Raw genomic sequence first — 14,558 nt, 5'->3', positions numbered from 1 at the left:
TTTGGCCACACCACACCGTGGCATTTGGGATCTTAGTTCCCTGACCAGGGATCAAACCCATGCCCCCTGCAATGGACGTGTGGAGTCTTAACCACTGGGCTGTCAGGGAAGTCCCTCGCTTATCTCTTGCTACAGTAAAACCATCTGGAACGGGGTGGTTGAATATAACAACAACCATATATATCTTATATGATTCTATTGATTGAACAGCAGTTTGTTAGCTAGTTTAACTGGTCCCTGGCAGAATGGCTGTCTGCCTGGGAACTCACTCTGTCTGTGATCTCTGCGCCTGGTTAACCTAGGTGGCTGGGAAGAAGCAGAAGCTACCAGCCCTGTTAAGAGATAGTCCTAGAACTGGCAGAGTATCCCTTCTACCTCCTTCTGTTGGAAAAATCACTCGTAGGACCAGCACAAATTCAAGGGGAGTGGAAATAAACTCTCCCTCTCTTCATGGGGGTAGGGGTTTGACAGGACTTTGAGTCCATATTTAGTCCACCCCAGGGACTTACAGCTTTTCCACATCAGAGTTCTGTTGAAAGCACTTGATTCTGTGGTCCTTTCTAGGAGCATGGTGACATTTACTTTAGTCTGCTTCCACATTTCTTATAGACGTTCAGATGGCTAGCTGAATTGAGGAACTGATTGGGAGAGGGTTATGACAACTACTTATGTTTGAATTGGTAATTTTATTGCAAAATTAATTCTAAAGAACCTACATGAACCGTTCTGAAATTTGTCATTTGTCATAAATATGGTTTTTTTCCTCTTATTTTCTTTTCAGGTCACGCTCACGCTGTAACACAAGCAGTGGTAGTGAATCAGAAAATTCTAACAGAGAGCACCGGAAAAAGAGAAACAGGTAATGTTGGAATATGATAGTTAACAGAAACTCTGACATCAGCGGCTACCACTGATTGTAGAAGCTGTGTGTCCTATGAATTTTTTTACCTGATTTTTCTCAGCTGTATTTAAGAAGAAATCTGGAATGATTCTGAAGTACTATTTTAGGAAACCTCAGCTCTTTGAACTGAGTTTCTTATCTTTGTAATAAGATGATTAAACAGTTTGACAGTGATGTCCCTTCTTGTTAATTAAAAAAAATAAAAAGCAATAATCTATATTTAGGTACAACATGTAGTGAATTTGCCTAAGAGTGGTAAGAAATTGTATCATTTGTAGAGAGATTTCTCCCTGAAGTGTCTTTTAACTTGACATCATTATTCTTTGCCCAACCAAAAACCAAGACACTCATAGTTGCATACTTTTAGTCTTATGTATATTTAATGCAAATGTGTTTATACTTGTGCTAGGCACACGCAATTAGATGGGTAAATGCAATTAGTTCATATTTTTAGGACTTAGTCTTAAGAGCTTGTTAGTAACATGATTTGACATGTAATCAATATTAGTGATGGCAATGCATTGATTTAATCAGTTCTTCCTAATTCTGAAATATTTATTTGAAAACAAGTGATCCATGATGAAAGAACACCAAGTTGGGGAGCTGAGGGATATAGTTATCGGTTATGCCAGTTTCTAATCCAGTGGTTCTCAGCTGGGGACAGTTTTGTTTTCCCTCTCTTCCCTGGCAGTGTTTTGGGATACTTTTGGCTGTCACAGCTGGGGGTTGCTACTGACTAGGGATGCTGCTGGACGTCCGACAGTGCAGAAGGCAGCACTCCACAGCCGGAACACCTAGCCCCAGATGGCAGTGGTGACCGTGGGGAAGCCCGTCCCCTGACGTAGACTCCGGCGTGGTTGCTTCTTCTGGGTTGCCTCTTGCTGAGGAGGTTGCATGAGATGCTGTCTGGGGTCCTTGTTTTGTGTTCAGAGCCCTTGTGCGTGGCATGCACTGAACTGGCCTCCCTCTCTGACTGCAGCACCTATGTCATAACCGCCCAGACAGCACTGTGAGAGTGGACCACTCTCTTAGGAAAACTTTCTGTGTTGAGCCTTCCTGATAGAGGTGAGATCTCAATGTGTTAGGACAGTTTTCTCAAGGAAATGATCCCAATGTCTTCATCTATAAAAACCCAAGTGTGGACGGTAGCTTTCCCTCAGGTATGCTCTTCCCACTCTAAAATCCAGTATTTCTGCACAGACAACACAAAACAAATGGAAAAACACCTCCTGCATCTTCATGGACCTAGTTATCAAGCCAGTGTCTTGACAAATATATTTCTGTTTTGCTTGGTGTATTCTGAGTTTGTGCATGCTAGGTTGCTTTAGCCCCTCTCTTTGTGACCCTATGGACCAGGGCCTGGTGCGCTATTCTCAACTTCTCAGAGCCAGCCTATTTAAAAACTGTCTTTTTGAGCCAGAAGTGCTAACTTGACATTTGCTGTTAAAATGAAACACTATTCAAAGGTTGCCAGCAAATTCCTAAATAGCTCATTACTGATCTAGAAGCATTGGCTTTAATATTCCTAATAGGTGTTTTCTGCCTCTACCCTCGTTTCATCAACAATTTTTCAGATTGGCTTTTTTGTACTGTATAAATAGTATATTTTAGAATGATGGTGGTTCTGAATGTTTAAATGCTAAAGTACTTTATAAGGCTATTAATGAGAAATTGCTTTCAATGCACACTGACACAAAGACTTGCAAAAATAATTTCTTTTACCTGTGGAGATACTGCCCTGGGCTTACACAGGGTGGCTGTGTCTGTAGAAGATGAGGTCTGGAGTCTGGCTTTCAGAGGCATAGCAGAAAGTGGGCGAAGGAAGGAGCAGGTCTTGCAGTGCTAATCCCATGGCTGAGACTCCTGGTGGAGGCACAGCGTGCGGCGCGGTGCCACGCAGGACTCTGCCCCGGGGGCCACGTACCCGTGATGCAGTGCTGCCACTACCCACTCCACCCCATTATCAGCCTTTAAAATCGTGCCAGAACCCACTCACTCTACCTTGGGATACGTGGGTCTGAATATTTATACTGTGGCCCTGCTAATGGTCCCAACATGTCTTATGTCTGTAATGAAGGGTTGTCTAACGATGTCTGACTTTCAACTTTGGGGAGAGAATGAATCTCTTCAACCTCAGTTGCCTTTCCTTATTTCCATTGGCAGGGTGACCCAGCCAAGCTCTCACCAACGTCCTTTGTGCTTTTATTAAAGGACTCTGGTAACCCTAGAATGAGGCAAAGTGAGTCTTGAACGTGCTGATTTTCTGCTTCCTGCCAGGAAGGTCTCTAAATTCAGCTCCGGATACTTTCTCACTTTGAAAGTCAGAGCCTGCGCCCGAGACACTCATTTTCCTATCTCCCCATGGGAACTGTAGCCTGGGGCAGAAGGACAAAGACTGTGTACATTAGCTTTTCAAGCACTGTTTTGAAGCCCATGATGTGTCCAGTGGAGCTCTGGACAGACTCTCTCCAGAGAGACGTTCTGGAGACTGTGTGTGGTCTTCAGGATGATATTTCCTCTGCCACTGCTTCTTGCTGTTGTTGCAATTTTTGTCGTTGTTGTTGGTTTCTTTGTTTGCTTTTTTAACATGAGGAAGGTCTCTCATATTAGGTTTGAGACCATCCTGTGTCAGTACTGTTTGTTCAGTGCCTGCCTGTTGGAGTTCACGCTGCTTTGCTGCTCCCGTAGATAACAGTTTCAGTGTCTCTCATTTGCGTGAAGAGAAGCACAAGTCAACAAGACAGTCTTACAAATCAGCTTTATTCAAAGCAGTGGTTGTGGCTTTGAACAGACATGGAAAAACTCATAATCCACACTGACCCTGGAAGGCTAGTATTAGAAACAGGATGTTGTTTAGATTCAATTTTAGAAAAATATGACTGTAGATAAGCAACCTCCTCCGTTAGCTTTGGGTCGAGAGCTAGTGAGGCCAGATGGGTGAGGAATAACTGCAGGGTGTCATTCCACAGAATTTCCAACAGCAGAGACTTAAGCCTCCTTTGTTTGGGAAATTGTTTATGTATTTCTTAATCCTCTTTCACTTTAGTTGTCTCTTTATTGTTTTCATAATCTGCATGCGTACCTACAGTTTTCCAGATTTTGAGGTTTGAGAAAGTAGTTTTTTTTTTCCTCTGTATAATTAACTGGAAGTTGGAGCAATTTCTTGTTATAACATCTTTAAGATGACAGAGTCCTTATTTTCCCCCCAGTGTCTCTACTATGTGAAGTCGCTCAGTCGTGTCTGACTCTTTGCGACCTCATGGACTGTAGCCTACCAGGCTCCTCCGTCCATGGGATTTTCCAGGCAAGGGTACTGGAGTGGGTCGCCATTTCCTTCTCCAGGTAATCTTCCCGACCCAGAGATTGAACCCGGGTCTCCCGCATTGTAGGCAGATGCTTTACTGTCTGAACCACCAGGGAAGCCTGGTGGTGTCTCTACGTACACCTTTCTCTTCATCTCTCTTCTCTTCTCTCCCTTTTTTACTCTATCACATTTTTTTCCCTCACCAGGTCCCTCCTATTCTTTTCTTTTCTTAGCTTCTTTCTCACTCTTTCTTTCCTGTTCTCTTTGACATCTGTCTTTGTTTAGGAACCAGTGATAAAATGTCAAAAAAAAAAAAAAAGCAAAGATAAAACCCTAAGGGAGTGGGTCAGGGTTTTGGTTCTGCCATGTCCTGCTGTTTGACCTTGGGCAACTCATTTAATCAACTTAAACTTAGCTTTGTCATCCTTAAAATGGTGTGTGTACTGCCTGGTCTGTTTTCTTGAGTTCCTGCAAAGACTAACTGAGCTATAAGAGGTGATGGCGCTGTGGCGGACAGAGCTGGATATCTAATTTTGGTGTCATTGCCTCTTCTTTGGCTGTCCCGACCTCTCCTACACCCTCTTTCTAGCCTTTTCCACTTTTCTTTTAACTTTGTCCTCCATTTCCCCATCTTCCCTATCTACACATTTGTATTTTCAGACCAGGCTTTTTTATCCTTTGATTGATGGGTAGGTTTTAGGGGTATCATAATCTCAAGCAATTTTATGTAAAATTCTCTGTTTCCAAGCATACAATTTTCTGGTGATAAGAGTCTGTAGATTTAATCAGATTCTTAAGAGGGTATCTGATCTCTAAAAAGTTATAAAGTGGTCATTATGATCTAAATAATGAAAGATAGATTGATATTGGGAAATGGAGTTGATATCTTAGTTCACTGGTAGGGTTGAAATCTAAAAGGCTGCAAATTTCTTTTGAGATTACTTACTTTTCTATACCGATTTGTGAAAAAATTGGTTCAATTAAATTAATCAAATTAGAAACCTACCAAGTACAGAGAAGCATTAAATTAATGATCTTTGTGAGTATTAGATTGCATTAGTTTTTACTAGTTAGAATTTTGAATCTTGCACGTAAAATCAGAAGTGTCCGTTGGCTCCTCTTTGTGGATTTGAACCCCTGGGCCATTCTTGGGACTTGCCCACAGAGCATGTTGGAGGAGGACCTAAGAAGTAGATCTATCACGGTGAAGCCTTTCATAAGCCAGCTTTCCCTGAAAATACCTTGAGCTTAATAAAATATCCTTCACATTCAAAGGAACTGGTCTGCAAAATATCCTTTGTGCTGCTGATGAAAATCAGCTCTCCTTTAGGCATTCACTGGGATCTGTGGATTACTCAGTCATTAGCTTTGATGTGTTGCTAGGCTTTTAGGATTTGAAGTGGGAGATTTGGAGGAGGTAGGGGGCAGTGAGGCAGAGAACCCGTCTGGTGTTTTTTGCATAAGCATAAAAGTGGAAGTAACTCTGGAGCCTGGCAAAAATTAAAAGAGTAAGAAAAATGAGAGAAGCTGGGGGTAAGAACAGGACTAGAATAAATTGGCAACAGGGGACCATTTGGACCTTTCCCAAATTTCATTCTGAGCCGTTTGCATCATAATCACATGAATTATGTACATGAGGCGATATGTATGCACATGTGTGCATGCGTGTGGGTGAAATAGAGCACAGAACAAAGAATGAGGGACCGTGCATTATGAATCTGCCCCTGCTTTGAAGAGCTCCGTGCCTAGAAGCTGGTTCCTTTACCCTCTGAGTTTTAATTTTCTTACATGCTAAATGGGATCATACCTGCCTGGCCTACCTCATGAGGTTTGTGAAGATCTGAGATAACGGATGTGCTTTGAAAAGCAGAAAGAGCCCTGCATTCGACTGATGAGAATGTTCAGTGCTGCTCAGTGTTACCTGAAGTCCCCATTGTATCTACAGAGTGGGGGCAGCTCCCTTTAACAACAAAGAGACCAGTGTTTCTAACATGTGAGTTTATCCTGCCACAAATGTTAGAGTTTCCTCCTGCTTTTTAGGTGTCTCTTAGAATCTGTATCTGAATAATGGATTAAGATGGTTTGAAGTATTTTAAATGCATTCCACAAAGTCTTTTATATTATTTTTCTGAGAAAAGTAAGAAACCATCCTCTGTGGCACTGCAGGTAACAGGGACGATACGGCTGAGGCAGGCAAATCTAGATCACAGCCTTGGTAGGGTTTTGTTGTTGTTAGAATCATAAAACAAAACATTACTGTCCCTGTGCCTTAAGGGAAAGATGTGTTTTGGATGATGGCAAAGTTAAACCCAAGGGTGTTTATTCCACATGGCCTGAAAATAGATAACTGTTTCCTCGCAAGCATGCCCTCCTGCCTGGTTCCTGTCCCTGACAGAAATGTCTGGGCTGCAAACCAGGTACAAATTGCGGGGCTGGAGTGGGTAGTCTGTTCAGAGCCACTGGAAGTGACGTTTACTGTGCTCCACACATGGCACAGCATTCTGATTTCTACTTTACTAAGTTGTATTAAGATTTAAACATTTGATAATGGATAATTTAGGAATTCCAGAGCATAATCCAAATTGATAGAGACGACTATGGAAGCCCAAAGCTACAGCAACAGAGAAATGTTCTCAGAGGACTAAACTCGAGGCAGGTTGAATGATTACGAAAACAGAAGCAGAGTTGGGGAGAGGAAATTATGCTGCACGTAGCCCATTTTAGGAGGGAGAGCATAAGGTGTAAGTGGAAGACATTGAAGTACCTTTAAGAGCAAATAAGATTAATTTATCGATGGTGGGGGGAGATGGGAAAAGCAAGTGAATTTTTTGCTTGCTGGTCTTCAGGGAGTATGTCGACAGATGCCTGGAACTGATATAAATTTCCCTAGGGAAGAAAAACTACTGAAAAAAAAAGAAGGTTGGTTTATAGCAGGTGATCCCAGAATGAGAGCTGTTGTTGAGAAGCACAAGTCCACAATCGGTTGGGAACTGCAGAGTTACTGTTAGCGATTGAGTGGCCATATGAAGCAATTGTCTGGAGAGTCATGCTGTAGCTGAAGAGTGGAGGTTTGTTTCAAAGAACAATGAACAAATGAAGCACAAAGAGAAAAACATGGAGTTTTAAATCTGGAAAGGATCTTCACAGTAATTCAGTAGATGAAGAAACAGACTTACCAAAGAAGGTTAAACGTTTTGCCCAGAGATCTCTGAGTCAGATAACAACAGAGCTGGAACTAGGCTGAACTCAGGAGCAACAGGGATTGCTCCTTATCATCCAAAGCGTCATTCTACATTTGCTCTGTAAGATTGCTCAGGTTTGTATTAAACATGGCCTTTTATCTCAGTGAAGGAGAAATGAATTAAGAACTGGTCTAAAGGAATGTCCTGTTAGGAAGGAAACTGCCCTGGTAAATCTGGAGGACCAAGTAAAATCCACAAGGATTTGTATAAGACTTCATGTGGTAACGTGAAGAATTTTGCAGAAGCAGCAGAACTATAACGGGGAAGATGGAAAGAAGAGACTAAGAATAGTCATTATCTTCATTATTGTTATCAAATGATTATATGGCATTTCATCTTCACAATCTTTTACAAACTTTAATTAAGTGTCAAATGCAGTTAAAATCTAAATTGCATGGATAGCCTGGAAAAGTAGGGTGTTGAAGTTTGGTGAGATATGAAGGAAGTATATCAGAACCCTCTTATTCTGAAATATTACTGGAAAATGCTCTGATCTAGAGCAACTCTCTTCCTTATACATTAACTGAAACACAAAAGCCGAGACTTCCTTGGTGCTCCAGTGGTTGAGACTCTGCACTCCCACTGCAGGAGCTGTGGGTTCCATCCCTGTTGTGGAACTAAGATCCCGCATGCTATGTGGCGTAGCCAAAAAAACATAAAATGATGGAGAATTTAAAAAAAAAAAGCCTTCTTATGGTTAGGCTTCTTAGTCTAGCTGTTAAGTCTTCTTAGTTGTACCGAGGAAATAGACAAAATATGATATGTAGAGTTATTGCCTTAGTGGATACAGGAAAGAAATGTTTAGCATTTTTGAGGTTCAACTTTAAATATAACATTTGAAAATGAATATATTCCCAGTAAAAAATGCAACGGACTCTTTCTCCCCTTAACACTTTCATGACTGTAAAAAGTCAAAATAGAAAACATTTTGACTTTTCAAAAGGCCCTGTATCAATATAATGCTTACAGTATTTTTATTCTTCATAATTTAAATTCCTGCATTAAAATTAAAATCTATCAGGAAAGAAGCAAAACCCAATACTCTGTGTGTCCCACGTCTCAGGAGAAATGAGACTCACAAAATAGAAGCGTTATAGGATATGTGTTGTAAAGATTTCTTTAGTTACTTATGCATAAAGAAAACAGTTAACCTCTGCCTCCTAAGGACTGAGTATTACAGTATTCTTGCCTCTAAGGGTAAGATTTTCCCTGTCCAAGTAGCATCTGTATTTTCCGGAGCAGGTCAGTGATGGAAGAAATGACACTTTCACTCTTGTAATGAGGTACCATTAACCAGAGGCCTTTTGTAAGGGTGTAATTTCAAACTTCATTACAGACTAAGGCAGCCACACCACCCATTACTCAGGAAAATGTGCTTCTGTTGTGACTCTGCAATGAGCCTTACATTTTTAATGCACCTTGTTAGAATATTTATGAAGCTGCATCACCGGTAGAGGGCATCTGTCTCTGGAACATGTGGGTCCCAAGGATATTAACTGACAGGGTTTCATTGCCCTCACTTTCAACTATTTGATTAGGAAGATAGAAGTTAAAGGTACAGGCCACGGTCTGAAATTCTTTCTGATATGGTTCTTATTACTAGTAAGGTACTGGAAGTAGGAGTTTTCATTTCTGTTACCAGAGAAAAGCCTCAGCATGAAGGTAGCTAGCTAAAGTCCACAGCAGAAGAAGGAGCATATACTCCTTGTGCTTCCTTTGAAATGTCTAGGGAATGTTCTTCTCGCAAAAGTATGTTTGCCTCAGTCAGGTTTCACCCTTGCTGGCACACCTGACCCCTCAAAAATATTTAAAGGTTCTGACTTAACTGATAAAAACAAAATTAGTGAAATGTAGTCCTGTCCGTGAACTATACAGTGATTTAGCTCAGCGTGGAAGCTGCATCTAGAAGACTCCAGGCTTGGGAGCCGCACGGACCTGGTTCTACATCTATCCCCGGGCAACGCAAGGTGTGGGTTCCTGTGAGAAGGGAGCTATCTCCTTGCCAGCCTGACACCTTCCCACTGACCACCTCTTCCTAACTTTGGACTCCTCAGTCCTGGGGGTGTACAGGACAGTGCTCCCCCAGCAGGTCTGGTTGGTCCCTGGCTGTCATGTGATACAGCGAGTGGCTCGGAGGTGTAGGTTTTGGCTATGAAAATCCATATACGTATGTGTTTGTATATGTAGTCAAAATATAAAAAATAACAGTGTTTCAAATAATTATTAATAATCATATGACTTTGAATCGTATATCTTCTCCTATTTTTCTTTAGCTATGTCTAAAATTCATATATCTTCTCATATTTTTCTTTAGCTATTTCTAATGTTCAAATTCATAACCACATATGTTCAATTTTAATTTCCTTTGGATATACCATGAGAGAGGGAACTATGTTCTTGAATTTGTAAAAAATACCATGATTGTATCCTGTTAATAATATTCAAATAATAGAAATGAAAGCTTTAGTGAGGAAATAGATACAGTTCAAAGACTTGAAGTGTGTTACAGATAAGTTTTTACTTAACACAATTCCTCTTTAATATAGAGAGATTTAAATAGCTTTTTCCTTTTAAGCTACTTTTAGTTTTTTTTTAAACTTGAATTTGCTTTCCTTTGTCTCTGTTTAAGTGAGATGAATATTTGTCACTGTCTACTGATCTGCATTATAAGCAAATCCAGATAACCATCCCACAGTGCTGTAAGAGGGCAACCAAAAGACATCTGTTCAGTGAAAGAAATGACTCCAGACTTGCCTATTCTTTTCATTTCTCTTTTGAGACAGTTATGCTCATGCAGTCCGAGTACTGGATGATTACTGTGTGATGCTGCTCTCCCATGTCCTGGGAGCAGCAGTGTGAAAGAAACAGCCTGGAGTGGCTTCCTCAAGAAATTACATAAAGTCAGAGTTAAAGATTCAGATAACAGTTGTCTGATTTTTGCAAGAAATACTCATGGCTTTACAGCATCAGTGCATTCTAGACATTATTTACACATTAAGTATGCACTTGCTTTGATTTAATACTTGTTTCCCTCTTTCCCCTGTAACTCCTCACCCTTGTTTTTAGAAAGACTTGATGTATCTGCAGACTGGGTGTGGTCCATGATGGTTTTTGCTAGGTCCGTTCAGTATCTTCACACTCATAATTGATTGCCATTACTTAAAAAATTAAAGAGTTCATTAAAAAAAGATCCAGATTTGTAGATTATCTTTTGAAAACTGACAGGATTGATAATATTGTCCCCTGACCTCACATGACAAGTGCCTGTACCCCCAGCCCCTTCTCCCCCCAGCTTCACTTTCTCTTGGTTTGTTCTCCCTGCCAGGACCCTGGCCACACTGAGTGCTCAGCCCTCATTCTCTCTTAAACACGCTAGCAGCGTAACCAGAACGTTCTGTGCCTACCCCACTGCCGAGGCATTATGCCACCATATTTAACTGTTTGAATTTCTAGCTTTCATACGTGACCACTGGAAAGACCATAGCCTTGACTAGATGGACCTTTGTTGACAAAGTAATGTCTCTGCTTTTTAATATGCTGTCTAGGTTGGTCATGGAGAAGGCAATGGCACCCCATTCCAGTACTCTTGCCTGGAAAATCCCATGGATGGAGGAGCCTGGTGGGCTGCCTTCCATGGGGTCGCTAAGAGTCAGACACGACTGAGCGACTTCACTTTCACTTTTCACTTTCATGCATCGGAGAAGAAAATGGCAACCCACTCCAGTGTTCTTGCCTGGAGAATCCCAGGGACGAGGGAGCCTGGTGGGCTGCCGTCTGTGGGGTCCCACAGAGTCGGACACGACTGAAGTGACTTAGCAGCAGCAGTAGCATGTTGGTCATAACTTTCCTTCCAAGGAGTAAGCGTCTTTTAATTTCTTGGCTGCAATCATCATCTGCAGTGATTTTGGAGCCCTCCAAAATAAAGTCTTCCACTGTTTCCCCATCTATTTGCCATGAAGTGACGGGACCGGATGCCATGATCTTAGTTTTCTGAATGTTGAGCTTTAAGCCAACTTTTTCACTCTCCTCTCTTACTTTAATCAAGAGGCTCTTTAGTTCCTCTTCACTTTCTGCCATAAGGGTGGTGTCATCTGCATTTCATTTCTTAATAACTTATAAATAGCTTACTTAATAACTTTTTGATACCTTTGACACCTTTGACCTTTTTGATAACTTTGATACTTTTTGACAGCACATTTAGGATGAACTGATAAAGGTAACACATGTATGGGTGTTAACTTTAGGTGAACGTTGTTTCTTTTCAGAATACGGCAGGAGAATGATATGGTTGATTCGGCGCCACAGTGGGAAGCTGTATTAAGGAGACAAAAGGAGAAAAACCAAGCGGACCCGAACAATAGACGATCCAGACACAGATCTCGCTCGTATGTGCTCCCTCTTTATGCCTGAATTAAAAAGCTCAGAAGTTTTGGTAGCATGTGGATTCTGGGGCGCATTGGACTGTCTCTTTTGAGGTCTTCTAAAGTGGTTCAGGTTTATCACAATTATCCTATATCTGTCATATTTACTTTGTTTTATTGTGACACTCATCAACTATCTCTGAAGGGGTAGAAGTTGGAGCACAGCCAAAGCAAAATATCTTAAACACAAGGCTATCAAAATCATGTTTTGTTTTGTTTTTAAACAAAAGTGTATATTCAGCTGAGTAAGTAGGAAGTCTCCTTTGTTCTGGAGCCAGACTGTTGGTGAAATACCTGCTGCTTCTCTCGTCTGAAGCCTTGGTCCAGGTTGAACTAGCTATGACTAACTTCCCATCAAATTACCATTTGTGAGCAGTTGTCAGTGAGTGATTCATTATGTCCCAGCTAGGCAGTGCCAAGTGTGAGCTCAATTATCCCATGATGATGAGATTGCCAGTCCCCCAGATCAATTTTTTTTTGAACTGATAATGTTTATACTTAAAAAAAAATATGCATCATCCAGATTTAGACTCCCCACTCCCACCTCTTGTTCCAAAGCATCTCATTCTTTTTTTGATGAGCAAGAAGTAGATTTATTAATATAGGGCACTTACGAGAGATATAAGTGGGCAGACAAGGGGACTGTGCTCCAAGAACTAAGAGGGAAAGCAGCTTTATGTATTCTGTCTATGGATATGCACTTCATAGACTTGAGTATGGGCCACCCCAGAAGGTGAGAGGCCCCGGGAGTGGGCATATTCCATAGAGAGAATGTGACCCATTTTAAAAGGTGAGAGTGGCCCCCAATGATGCCTTTTTAAAAAATGCATACTTTTAAAATTTATTGTTTATTTGGCTGTACTGGGTCTTTGTCGCTGCGCAGGCTGTTCTCTGGCTGCGCCGAGTGGGGGCTACACTCCAGTTGCAGTCGGCTGGCTTCTCATTGCTACTGGGTCTTTGTCGCTGCGCAGGCTGTTCTCTGGCTGCGCCGAGTGGGGGCTACACTCCAGTTGCAGTCGGCTGGCTTCTCATTGCTACTGGGTCTTTGTCGCTGCGCAGGCTGTTCTCTGGCTGCGGCGAGTGGGGGCTACACTCCAGTTGCAGTCGGCTGGCTTCTCATTGCAGTAGTGTCTCTTCTTGTGGAGTGTGGCCTGTAGGGCATGTCGGCTTCCGTGCTTGCGGCTCCTGCACTCTGGAGCACAGGCTCGGGAGTTGTGGTGCACAGGCCTGATTGCTCTACCGCATGCGGGACCTTCCTGGACCAGGGATCGAACTCATGTCTCCCGCATGGGCAGATGGATTCTTTACAGCTGAACCATCCCAGGGAAGCCCCAAAGCATACATTTTTAAAATGAAAAGTGAGCTGGGACTAACTACCTATATCCCTTTATGATCCTGGGTAGTTAGATGTCTCGTGTTGCCTACACGTGGAAGGAGAGATAGTGTCTCGGGTATGGGTTTTCTTTATTCTGTCAGTGGAGGAATTACATTGACTGAGCTTTGAGTGATACATCCTTGCATTCCTGGGTTAAATGCCCAATAAACCTACTATCCTTTCCATATATTGCCACTTTCTATCTAATATTTTGTTAAGATTTTTTCCCACATGTTCATGAGAGATTCTGGTTTACAATTCTTGTAGCATTTGTGTCAGTTTTTTTTTTTTTAAACAGGGATATGCTGGTCATTTAAAATAGTTTAGGAATTTTCCCTTGTTTTCTCTATTTTCTGAGAGTATAAAATTAACAGTGTTCTTTCCATAAATATTGATATAACTTACCCAGGAAACCAACTCTTCCATGAACTTTCTTTGTGGTAAGTCTTAAAGTACAAACTGAAATTCTTTAACAGATACTGGGCTGTTAAGATTGTGTCCGCTTGTTATGTGTAGGTTTCAGTAGTATGTGTTTTTAAAAGAATTTGTTCCTTTTATCTAAGTTGTTATCTTTTAATAAAAAATTTGTTTATGAGAATTCTATTAGTGTCCTTTGAACATCTGTTGTGATATTACCTCTTTCATTCCTGATGTGGATAAATTGTTTCTTCTTTTAATTTTCTCCTTAATTATGTTTTCTAGTTTTTCAAAGAACTAATTCTGGGTTTTGTTGATTTTCTTTGTCTGTTAACCACTCATTGATTTCTACTCTTTATTACTTTCTTCTATGTATTTTGTCTTTTATTTGCTCTTTTTTTAATCTTCTTAATGTGACACTGAAATCTGTGATTTCTTTGACCTTGTTTTTTTTTTAGTAGTGTGTTATTTAATTTCCAAGTATTTGGAGATTTTCTACATATCAAATTACTATTAATTTCTAATTTACTTGTATTTTGGTTAAGATCTGTAAGATTTCAATCATTTCAAATTTATTGAGATCTATCTTAAGAGCTAGCGTATAGTCTTTAACGATGAATGATCTGATGGACTTGAAGAGAGTCATTCTCAGTTGTTGGGTATAGTCTACAAATGTCAGGTGAATCTAGTTAACTGAGAATGTTGTCTAGATGCTCTGTGACTTTGCTGATTTCTTTGTCTACTTTTCAATCAGTCATGGAAAGAGATGTTAAAATTTCCAATAATTGTGGATTTTTCTGTTTTACCCTTTAGTTCTGTCAGTTCTTGTTTCAGATTAGTGTGAAGCTCTGGCATTGGGTACACACATATTTGTGGGGGAAAAAAGTGTGGTTTTTTT

General features: G+C 40.9%; 1 protein-coding gene across 1 annotated transcript in view; it reads left to right on the top strand.

The window, feature by feature from the left end:
- Positions 1–14,558, top strand: part of EPB41L4A (erythrocyte membrane protein band 4.1 like 4A) — a 297,132-nt gene that overhangs the window by 266,052 nt on the left and 16,522 nt on the right. Inside the window, 2 exon segments of the mRNA XM_010848354.1 lie at positions 782–859; positions 11,713–11,832. Coding sequence (XP_010846656.1) covers positions 782–859; positions 11,713–11,832 — 198 coding nt within the window.

The sequence above is a fragment of the Bison bison genome, unplaced genomic scaffold (genome assembly GCF_000754665.1).
Source record: "Bison bison bison isolate TAMUID 2011002044 unplaced genomic scaffold, Bison_UMD1.0 scf7180017864264, whole genome shotgun sequence".
In the NCBI taxonomy this organism is placed as follows: domain Eukaryota; kingdom Metazoa; phylum Chordata; class Mammalia; order Artiodactyla; family Bovidae; genus Bison; species Bison bison.
Note: the sequence above shows the minus strand (reverse complement) of the source record. Positions and strands in the feature narration are given on the sequence as shown.